The sequence below is a fragment of the Argopecten irradians genome, chromosome 7 (assembly GCF_041381155.1).
Source record: "Argopecten irradians isolate NY chromosome 7, Ai_NY, whole genome shotgun sequence".
Taxonomy (NCBI): Eukaryota; Metazoa; Mollusca; class Bivalvia; order Pectinida; family Pectinidae; genus Argopecten; species Argopecten irradians.
Genome location: NC_091140.1, coordinates 25,999,007 through 26,011,513, shown reverse-complemented (window position 1 = coordinate 26,011,513; position 12,507 = coordinate 25,999,007). Strand labels below are relative to the sequence as shown.

The 12,507-nt window shown below is 34.0% G+C and overlaps 1 protein-coding gene across 2 annotated transcripts; it reads left to right on the top strand.

Moving 5' to 3' along the window:
- The first annotated feature begins 135 nt into the window (after nt 1–135).
- LOC138327982 (uncharacterized) lies at nt 136–11,617 on the top strand. Of its 2 annotated transcripts, none has more exons than XM_069274516.1 (2): nt 136–266; nt 6,971–11,617. In XM_069274516.1, exon 2 carries the CDS (start codon nt 6,992–6,994, stop codon nt 8,840–8,842), a length of 1,851 nt encoding a protein of 616 aa, XP_069130617.1. In that variant the 5' UTR covers nt 136–266; nt 6,971–6,991; the 3' UTR covers nt 8,843–11,617. The 2 variants fall into 2 exon arrangements, with proteins under 2 accessions (XP_069130617.1, XP_069130618.1); XM_069274517.1 differs by lacking the exon at nt 136–266 and adding an exon at nt 6,608–6,697.
- The last annotated feature ends 890 nt before the right edge of the window (nt 11,618–12,507 follow it).

Genomic DNA, 12,507 nt, shown 5'->3' with positions numbered 1-12,507 from the left:
ACAACCGTATTTCATTCATAAGTCTAATCTTCAGTGTAAGACATTGGAGGTTCAAGTCTTATTTCTTTTTTAAAATATAATCATTCTGTTTTATTGGCAAAATTTTATGCTGATATACAGAAATAATTGGAGGATATACTTTTTGCGTTTCGGATATATTCCTTATATTTCACAAAAACCACCATTGCGGAAGTGAACATTGGGAAATGTTTGTTTCCTCTCATACGGAGACTCAGGAGACTATTATGCATTGGTTTTAAATCTGAGTAAGTTTATGTCATCCATGCCATATTCCAGAGGTTGAGAATTATTTTTTTTTAGTTTGGATTTACATATCTGTGTCCTCCTCCAAATGGGTTAACTTATTGTTTGAAGAATTTCTCAGTTCAACATTGAACATGTTCATTATTTTATATCCCTTTTCACATTAACAGTATTCTACTAGGCAGGATGCCTACATGTTATTTATTTAGCCAGACCAGATTGGAAACTCAGGTAAATCTATACATCAGGGTTATGATTACAAAATCAGGATTACAAAACTCGTAGAAAACATAACCTACATAAAGCTTCAGGGCCAGACCAAATACATGGGAAAATACTCAAAGAACTAAAAGACGTAACAGCACCCATTCTCACAAAAATATTCACAACATCTCTCACCACAGGAAAACTACCACATGACTGGAAGCATGCTCATGTTCACCCTATATATAAAAAAGGAGACAAACACAACCCTACAAATTATAGACCAGTCTCACTCACCTCAATTTCATGCAAACTCATGGAACATATTATAACAAGCTCTACAATGAAACACCTCGAAAACAATAACATTCTCTATGATTTACAACATGGATTCAGAGCGTCCCGATCATGCGAAACACAACAAGTCACCTTTATACATGAATTAACACAAAACCATAACAACAACAAACAAACAGACATTATCATCATGGACTTTGCCAAAGCATTTGACAAAGTCCCGCACCATCGCCTACAATACAAACTCAAATATTACGGTATTACAGGACAAACACTTACATGGATTACAGACTTCTTATCACACCGCACCCAAACAGTTGTACTTGAAGGGAAACAATCAGAAAAAATACCAGTTACGTCAGGAGTACCTCAAGGAACCTGTTTCGGCCCAATACTCTTCCTCATATAAATAAACGACTTCCCAGAATACATCAAACACAGCACCCTCAGACTCTTTGCAGATGACAGCATATTATACAAAACCATACATAACACACAAGATGCACTCAAATTACAAGAAGATCTAGACGCAGCAGGTAGGTGGGAGGAAGATTGGTTAATGTCCTCCACCCGGACAAGTGTAACGTCCTTAGCATCTCAAACAAATGCACAAAGACCAATTATACATACAAACTCCATGACCACAAATTACAACAAGTAACATCTTGCAAATACCTAGGAATCACAATACAAAAAACTTACGATGGGACACTCACATCAACAACATAACAGCCAATGCTAACAAGACACTAGGATTTTTGAAACGAAACCTACAGATAAACTCACAACATATAAAAGAACATGCATACAAAGCCATAGTCAGACCCAAACTGGAGTACTGCTCCTCTGTATGGGACCCCCACCAGACAAATCAAATCATGCAAATCGAAAAAACACAATGCAGAGTAGCACAACAAACAGATACCACAACACAAGTTCAGTACAAGACATGATGGAAAACCTCAACTGGACCTCACTACAAACACGCAGAACAAGAACACGTTTAATTTTATTTTATAAAATCATACACCATCATGTGGCAATAAACTATAGTCAAATTCTTAATCTGACAGACTTCAGGACAAGGACTAGATAATCACACCCATTCACACATAGACATATAGCTGCCACCAAGGACATATTCAAACACTCATTTTTTCCACACACAATTAAACAATGGAACATCCTACCGGTGGCTACAGTACAAAGCACTACACTAGAGGTCTTCAAGTCACATATCCTAAAAACAGAACTTGAAGACCTAAACCCCACTCCCTAAAATTTCTATCATATTTTTATCTTATAACTGTCACTAAAATAAAATAACAAAAAAATAACATGCACCTTCACGATCACTGTAAATAACTTCACTCTTTTTTTCCCACAATCACGCCTCTGCCAATCCGCACAATATAATCATCGGCATCAATGGAATTGTGTTCTTTATAAGAAGAGAAGAAGAAGATGATTTGGTAATTTTATAAAAGCATGTTTTTGTTGTCTAACCACTTCATAGATTGAATAAAACAGGAGAGGAGAAAATGTTACAAGTCACAGGATTCGAATCCCAACCGGGACCTCTGAACACAAAAGCCAAATGAACAATAGGAGTGTCACCATTAACCGAAAATACAGTTAACCAAAATATCAACCTTACGGTTCGCTACGATGATTCTTAGTTTCGGTTCAGTTCATAAGAAAATGAAATGTCCTATATTACCTGTAATTTACGTGTATAACTGTATAACTGATTATTTAATTGAAAATTTAGCGATTTTGTTGCACATACATGATATCTAAATGATGTATCTCATTTATTGTATGATAAATTATAAGTGTTGATGTTTTTATTAAAAAAAATTTTGATAACAATATCTCGCCAAAGATCGGCATCTAAATCAGGCCGCCATTGTAAACAATCCTGTTTCCGTCGGCCAATATTCCATGAATTAAACCATTTTAAGATTGAACATGCACCTGGTACCTAATAATGTTCACTTTTATGATAATTCCAATGCATCTTTTAAACACTTTTAACCGAGATTATACTGATGTATTGATTTGCAGTAAAACTTACGATTTTCACATGTCAATCATGACATAATAATGCCTCATGAAGGACACAGTACGTAAAAATGTTTTAGTGACGGAATAATGTATCATAAAGGAATATGAGGACTTATATATGTCTCAGTTACTGATAAATGCGTCACGAGTACTGAAAGAGTTAAAAAAGATATGTAAATGTTCAAATATGTTTATTTAAAGATTTGAACACAAAAAAATAATATAAAATAAGCAATTTAATTTTTTTGTCTCGTGCACAATCAGTACTTCATTCCATATCAGATATATAGTGCCGTGGATTTTTTTCAGGACGCAATTGATTACTTTTAATAATATTTAAATTTGAAGTAAAATTTTGATAAGGAAATAAACATTTGTTTGAGTGATGTAGTCATGTACCATCTTTTTAAATTTATAGAAAAACTTATTTTTGAAAGTAAATAGACCTAAATAGTGTTTTAGTAAGATTTATCTGAACCGAACCGAAAAAACCGAAAACCGATAAAAAAATATTGAAACCGAAATGAGGTGAAAAAACATGAACCGTGACATCCCTAATGAACGACCCAGTCTAATCCCGCCACTGTGTATTTTAATTAGCTAGTAGCCTACATGTAGAACAGCGTCATTTTCAATAAATTTCCAATAAGTAATTTAAAGTTATAATAATGTTCAATTCCTTATTTAATATATATATATATATATATAAGGGATTGAACCTTATTGTAACATTAATATTTTATAGTAATAAACTGAATTCTATCATAAACATATAAGACATATACAAACTATAGTTTGCATGTAGAAAAACTAGGGAAAAAACACATTCTTGTGTGCCCTGGTCAGGTGAATTGAATCTATAAGTCAGGTGAATTGAGTCTATAAGTTTAATACGGCAAGAAAAAACAAGGCACTACCAGCAGAGCTAGAGAACTATGTTGTGTCAGCTGATTGACAGAGACTTCATTTGTAGAGAGTCTGAGACCTGCATACACTGGTTGAGTCATTTGACATTTGGTGACCAGGTTTTTCACTTCATTTGTATGTATTGGCATTACTTGTGTGTGCCGAATGTGCCAGTCTAGTGACATACCTTCCATAGGTTGATGCCAGTGTATCATCAACATTCCAGGGGTTACTTTCATAGTCTGCTACTAAGTACTAATCCAAAACGCATGACTTATGTACATGTATAGTCCAGTAAAAATACGAAAATTAGAGGCCTAACCTCCAAATGATTGCGACAGAATTTGTTTTCTGCTTTTTGGGTTTGAGGATCTTAGTACTTTACCAAGAAAAAGTCGCCAAAAATCACATGTTCGGAAAGTCGTTTTTTGAACACCTGAAAAATAAGAAAATATAAAGAAATCACACTTTTGACCACTTTTAAAGTACAATATCTGCTATTTTTGCAATACTTGAAATATGAAATCGGGTACATAGTAAGAAAAACTTTAGGTAAGTACAAATAAGTTGAAATGATACAATAATTTCAGTCAATCCAAGAAATAAAGAACGATGAAAACGGCTCAAAACCTTTTGAATTTAGCTAACATTACCGTTTTTGTTCTTTTTAGATGCAAACATTTCTAAAATGTTATCCCTGAACAATATATATATATATATACTGTATATTTTGTACTTGTTGTTTTGATCATTTGTTGCAAAAACAGTTTAAATATGCACTTCTTATTTAGTAGTAAAAATTTCCTATCACGTTAATTTGGCTGAATACGAAAATATGTCTTTAATTAGTCCATAAATCTATATACAAAAATCGAAATCAAATTTTCGAATATTTTATTCGAATATTAAAAATCGCTTTATTCGCTTTATCTGCCGAAGGATATTTTGCAATCTGCAATAAGTCACAAATGAATCAGAACTGTGATGATTTTCAGCTATAAAATTGAAATTGAACTTATATTTTATCCTTTTATCTCATTGAAAATTATGTAACACCCATCCGGTTCCATTATGGAAAAATGAAAAACTAACCAATTCAAATATTTGATCAAAAAGAAACTTCAATTTCACTTTATAAAGAACGTTCCATTATGGTGGTAATATCTGCCAAAGGATTTTGCAATCTGATTAGTCACAAAATAGATATTCACATTTTTGATATTTCAACTTAAGGACTTAACCAATTAGAGTCAAATTGGCACTAAATGAGGATTTGATCGACCTCTCGTCTTTTATAATTTGGGGACATCTTGATATAGTTGTCTCTTTTAAGTGAAAATAGCTTACATAGATTTCTGAATTAATATAACTACCTAAACACTTTAGACGGTACTATACTGAATTATTCTTGAATAAACAAGACATATTATTCAATTTGGATTTAAAAATATCCTTGGAAAAGGCCAAAAAACCAACTTTGAGCAACCATGTTATATCAGGTAGAAAAAGTATGACAGCATGAAAATTTGCATAATATGTCCTTGTAACAGCCAAATATGCTTTTGTTGGATTGTTAAGATAAAAAATTGTTATTATCAACAATACCATTGATACTCATTTTGGTGGAATCTTTTTAAATAAAACTTGTTGATTACAGGCTTTAAAAGTAAAACATTTTACTTTCACTACCTGAGATACCATGGTTGCTCAAAGTTGGTCTTTTGGCCTTTTCGAAGGATATGTTGAAGTCCAAATTGAATAACATGTCCTTTTTATTCAAGAATTATTCAGTAAGTACCGTCTAAAGTGTTTAGATAGTTATTAATTCAGATTCTATGCAGGCTATAGTCACCTGAAAGAGACAAACTGTATTAAGATATTCCCAAAAATAAAAGACGTGAGGTTGATCAAATCCTCATTTGGTGCCAATTTGACTCAACTTCTCTAATTGGTTAAGTCCTTAAGTTGAAATATCAAAAATGTGAATATCTATTTTGTGACTAATCAGATTGCAAAATCCTTTGGCAGATATTACCACCATAATGGAACGTTCTTTATAAAGTGAAATTAAAGTTTCTTTTTGATCAAATATTTGAATTGGTCAGTTTTTCATTTTTCCATAATGGAACCGGATGGGTGTTACATAATTTTCAATGAGATAAAAGGATAAAATATAAGTTCAATTTCAATTTTATAGCTGAAAATCATCACAGTTCTGATTCATTTACTGACAAAATTTTATGACAAACGAATAAAGCATATTCGAAAAATTAAGATTTTTGTATTGCAAATCTATGGACTTAGACATATTTTGGTATTCAGCCAAATTAACGTGATAGGAAGTTTTTACTACTAAATAAGATGTGCATATTTATACCGTTTTTACAATAAATGATCAAAATAACAAGTACAAAATATACAAAAAAGGATATAACATATTTGGTGCATTTGCTTTCCTATTTTCTGAAATATTTACCAAAATGGGAGTTTTGCCAAAAATCTAGGTATAAAAACACTTCAAATTGGCACGATCAGTCAACTTGACGGGTTAATATTTAGTTTTTTCTAGCTAATGTATTATCGATTATGCTTTAATATCAAAGAAAAGGTAATCCTTTAAGACATAAATATTAACTGATATTGTTCAGGATAAGATTTTATAAATGTTTGCATCTAAAAAGAATGAAAACGGTATTGCTAGCTAAATTCAAAGGTTTTGAGCCGTTTACATCCTACTTTATTTCTTGGATTGACTGAAATTATTGTATCATTTCAACTTATTTGTACTTACCTAAAGTTTTTCTTACTATGTACCCGATTTCATATTTCAAGTATTGCAAAAATAGCAGATATTGTACTTTAAAAGTGGTCAAAAGTGTGATTTCTTTATATTTTCTTATTTTTCAGGTGTTCAAAAAACGACTTTCCGAACATGTGATTTTTGGCGACTTTTTTCTTGGTAAAGTACTAAGATCCTCCAACCCAAAAAGCAGAAAACAAATTCTGTTGCAATTATTTGGAGGTTAGGCTTCTATTTTTCATATTTTTACTGGACTAGAGGTATATATGTTAGATAGATCTAGAAGATACTGGTACCTATCTTGCATTTCTCTATACGGTAATATTGTGGAGGTATAATGTTAGATTAAATCACCAAATTCATATTACCTGTTACCTACACAATATGCTAATTTTTTTTCTTGCTTGTTACATTGACACTTTTGTGTTTCAGGTAACTTTCTGGCAACAGCTGATGGAGGAAAAGATGGACGAAGAGGCTTTATCTCGTAATAAAGAGGTGTGTCGCATGTTGCGCCAGTCACTGCTGGAGATCTGTCGGGACCACTATACAGCTATGGCTGATATGGAGGTGGATGCCATCATATGTCTGTCAGCCATTAACTCGACCCAACAGAATATCGTAAAGATCCACCAAGTCGTGCCTCGGGAAAACTTCAAAAATACTTCAATTACTGGTGCCCCCTCCTCTAAAGTGGACAGTGCATGTAGCTTAGGGATAGCTCGTGGAATTCAAATGCAAATTAAAAAGCGTAAGCGTTTGATGTGTAGACAGAAACACAATTTCAGGGTAAAAGTCAATGCTGGTAGGGTGGATTCCGAGGCGTCCTGTGTACTTAATGATACTAATAGGTCCAATTCGAGAAGGAGAAAAATGAGGAAGAGTTCTGTGTCTCAGTATCAACCATGGGACCAACCAGAACCTCCTCTGATAGACTCTCCATTGATGGACACCAACAGCCCTGTAAATACCCTGTTTGTAACTAGAGACAAACAGGGGCACCTGCTAAGTGTTAGTCAACTCTGTGGCAAACATCCTGAGGAAGATACACAAGAAGAAATTCAGAATGGCTTAAGTCCCTCAACAGAAGAAAAATTATCAATAAAGGAGGAACCTTTTGATAATGAATATGGTGATAATGACATGGATGGTTGTGGACTGACAGATAAAAACACATCTGACATTTTTGTCGGGAAAAGTGACTCGGATTCTAAAGATGTGACAGGAGCCACAGCACCAAATGAAAGCAGTCGACGAAGGGAACCAAAGGCCAAGTTCATGATTTACAACAAGGAACTAGGGACAGTGGAAACTGAATCCCAATCAACCGATGAACAGGAGGACCTAGATATGGATGAAGGAGAGAAAGAAGTAGGGAAAACTCAGGACTATACTGAAACCTCCTGTGAATCTGTTGTTGTGAAAACTGAACCAAAAGATCCAGAATTTAGCAGAGATATAGAGAATCCTTCTATGATCATACAGTCTGTGCAAGGAAACTCAACTTTTGAGGTGGGAACAGGTAAAAAACAGGTTTCTCTACTGAGAAACTGTCTGATAAAAACTGGAAATAATCAGGAAGTGAATTTGTCATCCATGTTTATGGACAACGACAGAAATTCTCAGCTTTCCAAATTTCCATCAGACAACAACAGTGAACTTCATTACACTAGTCCATCCACATCTGTGATAGATTTTACTGGTGGTACTGATTGGAAGAAAGGCTATTCCTTATTGGGTGAGGAAAAGTCAAATGATGACGGTCAGTCCAGTGATATGACTCCTGCCTCCTCAATCAGAGAACCGGCTGTACTTCGACAGACAAAGCGGAGAAAAAACACAGAACCCAAACTTGTGTCCCTCTTACAAAAACCCACTGTCTTAGACGTACCAAGTTCAGGGTTAGGTGGTGCGACTGGAACATCTCAATTGTCCCCTCTTCGAATTTCCAGTTTAGACAACTTTACTAAATCTAATGTCTCTAGTCCATTGAATTATTCCTCTGCAAATCAAAGCTTTGATGACAATGATCCAGTGATTCGAGGAGAAATGAAACAGTTCTTTTGTGAAAAGTGTGGTACAGGGTTTGCTTCAAGGAAATCAAAAATGAGACATGAAAAGTTTACCTGTGGAAATCATACCTTTGAATGTTCAGTTTGTGGAAAGTTTTACTCACGAGCAGACAGTAAGCAAAGACACATGCTGAAGATGCATGGTATTAAGATGCCTTCCCACCTTGGAGCAGACCCGTTTGACATTAGCAGTTCCGAAATTGTAGATGATAATAGCATGGCATGGTTGTGATTCTACAAGACATCTACATTCAGTTTTAATTTATTAGATTTTTAGACAAGTCTTTATTTTATACTTCAGTGCTTTTGATATTGTTAGGTTATTCCATTGTTACTACTGTTCTGTATGTGAAAACGAAAAAAAAAGCTGAGCTGCTTAAGAAGTAATTTATTTCATTAATTGGTGTGGTATAACCAGCACAGAATTCAAATTTCATAAGATTTTGAATCAGATTACCGTATTCGACCCAATAAGCGCCCAGAGCGTTTAAAATTTTGACAAAAAACATAAACAAAAGATGCTGATATTAAAGACAAAATGATTGCAAATCTATACAGTTTTGTGTAGTTTTGGTCTTTATTGATGCCTGGGCAATTGAAATCGAGGCCTCAAAACAGGTGAGGAGTGCTTATAGGGACATGGGCGCTTATTGAGTCGAATATGGTAAGTTTAATTGTAATTTGAATAAGATAAGGTTTAGGGTTAAGAATGGAGGTTTTGCTTTTTGATATGACCATGAAATATAGAAATGATATGCATGCTAATTCTTAAATTAATTGGGCAGCTGCAATGCTTCTGTTGTCTGAAAAGTGATTTGATAAATAATAAAAATAACAATAGTATAATCGTAACATAGAGCATCGTATAGTGGAGCAGAATAACAAATCTAATTTTAATTAGATTTAATAAATAATGTCTGATCAATTTTGGAAAGTTGTATTCACAACACAACAAATACACCAGGATATATAGTAATTGTTCGCGTGTATTGCTTTGCCTTTGTTAGATATACATATCCTTTGTTTTAATTTATTTATATTGTTTTATTATATTCAGTACATAAAACATAAGACGTACATTTGTGTATAAACTTTTGTACATCCCTGATTCAAGAAGTAAAAAAGATAGGTACATGTACCTTTGTATTTCATACATACTTATATATGTCCAGCATAACTTTCCAAATGATTTTATATTTTGGACTAAATTCTTCTGCTAGTTGTATATGCTCAGGCTCATAATTTAACAACCTTGGTGGTTTGAGCAAGCCTCATAAAAAAATAAGATTTTTTTCAATGGCACAGATAATTTTTTACACAAATTTACCAGCTAGCTAATCAAAGATAAACAGTGGTTATATTTCATAAATGCCTAATATATATATAATATATGGGTCTCAAATGGCAGCTACATTTAAGTATTCCATAAGTATAAAAATCCAGATCTGCAATATAAATGTGTGCTATTCTGTCATGTTATTGGTATTGATTGGGTGATACTCACCGATACATAATATGCATATCCAGCATGTGCACTAGTAATTAATTACAAATCAACTGATTCATTATACAGAAAAATAAGTTATTCTCAGGAATGATGAGAGAGATGGAAGTTCCATATGTACTAGCATTTAATTATATATGTAAACATTTGGGTGGTAATGCGAACATGAATGAAGAATAAAACAGGTGCTAGCAGTATATGATTTTTTTTCCATATGTTTGTATATCAATGTTGTCAGCTGTTTGGATTGGAAGTGTAATGCTAGTCAATGTCAAACATACAAAGACTGTCCCGTTTACATTCCATAATGATATTATAATTATCTCCCTTTGGTACACTATAATAACCTCCCTTATGAAGGATATAATTAATGTTCAATAAAAGCATTGCATCATACAATGTATTTTGTAAATTTTTAATGATGGAAAAGCAGGAAATTTATTTGTTGTCTTATGAAATTACAATAAAATTTTGCTAGGCATTATTTTGAATGTTTAAGAGAGCGAGTATCTTCTTTATTCTAGTGTATGTGCTAGCTGCATTGGCAGAGTGGTGAAGATGTCTTGATAACCACAAGCCTCCACTTCTGGGCAGATAGTTTGAATCCCATGTAGGGCAGTCGCCAGATAATGACTGCTGGTTGGCGGTTTTCTCTGGCTACTCCCGTGGTTTTTCTCCCTCATCAAACCAGGCAAATCCATGACCCTACGGACTGTTATAAGAAATAAATCTAAAACAAACCGAAACTATTATTTCTTGGACAAAAGCTATCAAAAATAGGCATAGAATGACAAATTATCTTTTCTTAATTAATGTAGAGTATGTTTATTATATATCAGAGTCACTTTAACAACTAAAACTGCAAAATTGGAAATCTTCCATGCATTGAAATTAAATCAGCGATGTACTGAATATATCAAATACCATCCTCAATACTCCAGGGGTTCCGATCACTTAGGATCTCTACACCCCTGGACTATCTCGTATTTAAACTGAAGGCAGCTCAGGTGAACAAATCTGAACCAATCACAGGCCTGCAAAAATTGTCTTTGAAGATTACAGAGAGAGCGACGCCCAACTTCAAAGCTATGGTCAACCACAATGTACCGTTATACTGCTCTTTTTATGTACATCAAAGGACTCAAATACCTGTTCTGTTCTGTTGTCTTCAATTTTACTATGAGATAGTCCAGGGGTGTAGAGATCGCAAGTGATCGAAACCCCTGGAGTATCGAGGATGATCAAATACAACAATTAATTAACTTCTCAACTGATTTGGGGGTCAAAATTGGCTCAAACCATACATAGTCTTTTCCAACTTCATAGATCTGCAAAAATAACAATAATCACATTTTGCTACAAGAGATGGACTGATCTTTCCTTAAAACAGTTTTTTTTTATTTGAATGAATGATAATGTTTTTGATAAAAATGTTATTTGGTGTAGGTGAACAGTTTTGTATGTCTTGTTGAGAGGAAATGATTAATAAATTATTTCAAATAAGTTCTTTTTTTTTGTCATTTTAAGGTCATCTGACCCGAAGGGTCAGGATGATCTATTGTCATCATGTACTGTCCCGAGTCGTGCGCAGTGCGTAAACTTTTCATTCAAACAACTTCTTCTCAATAACCGAAAGGCCCAGCGTACTGATATTTAGCCTGTAGCATGCTGTGATGAAGGACTACCAAGTTTGTTCAAATGAATGACCTTGACCTTCATTTAAGGTCACAGGGGTCAAAAAGGCTAAAATATTTAAACGACTTCTCAAGAATCAGAAGGCCCAGGGTACTGATATCAGACATGTAGCATGCTGGGAAGAAGGGCTACAAAGTTTGTTCAAATAAATGACCTTGATCTTCATTTAAGGTCACAGGGGTCAATTAGGCTAAAATCTTTAAACGACTTCTTTTCAAGAACCAGAAGGCCCAGGATACTCATATTGGGCCTGCAGCATGCTGGGTTAAAGGGCTTCCAAGTTTGTTAAATAAATGACCTTGACCTTCATTCAAGGTCACAGGGTCAAATAGGCTAAAATCTTTAAACGATTTCTTTTCAAGCACCAGATGGCCCAGGATACTCATATTGGGCCTGCAGCATGGTGGGATGAAGGGCTACCAAGTTTTTTTCAAATGTAGGACCTTAAACTTCATTCAAGGTCACAGGGGTCAAATAGGCTTAAATCTTTAAACGACTAGGTTGTATTGTATTAATAGTCAGATGACCGTTAAGGCCCACGGGCCTCTTGTTTCTATAGACAGACAGAGTTGATTTCAGTATAACACTCCATCCCTATAGGTATTTAACTTGTCTGACAATATATGTCAATATATAATCAACATATTTATATATTTATATTTGAGTTCAAATTCTATGTGGAGCAATTGCCAGGTATT

What these genes read in the sequence shown, in the direction of transcription:
- LOC138327982 (XM_069274516.1), top strand. Translation starts at nt 6,992, where the DNA reads ATGGAGGAAAAGATGGACGAAGAGGCTTTATCTCGTAATAAAGAGGTG.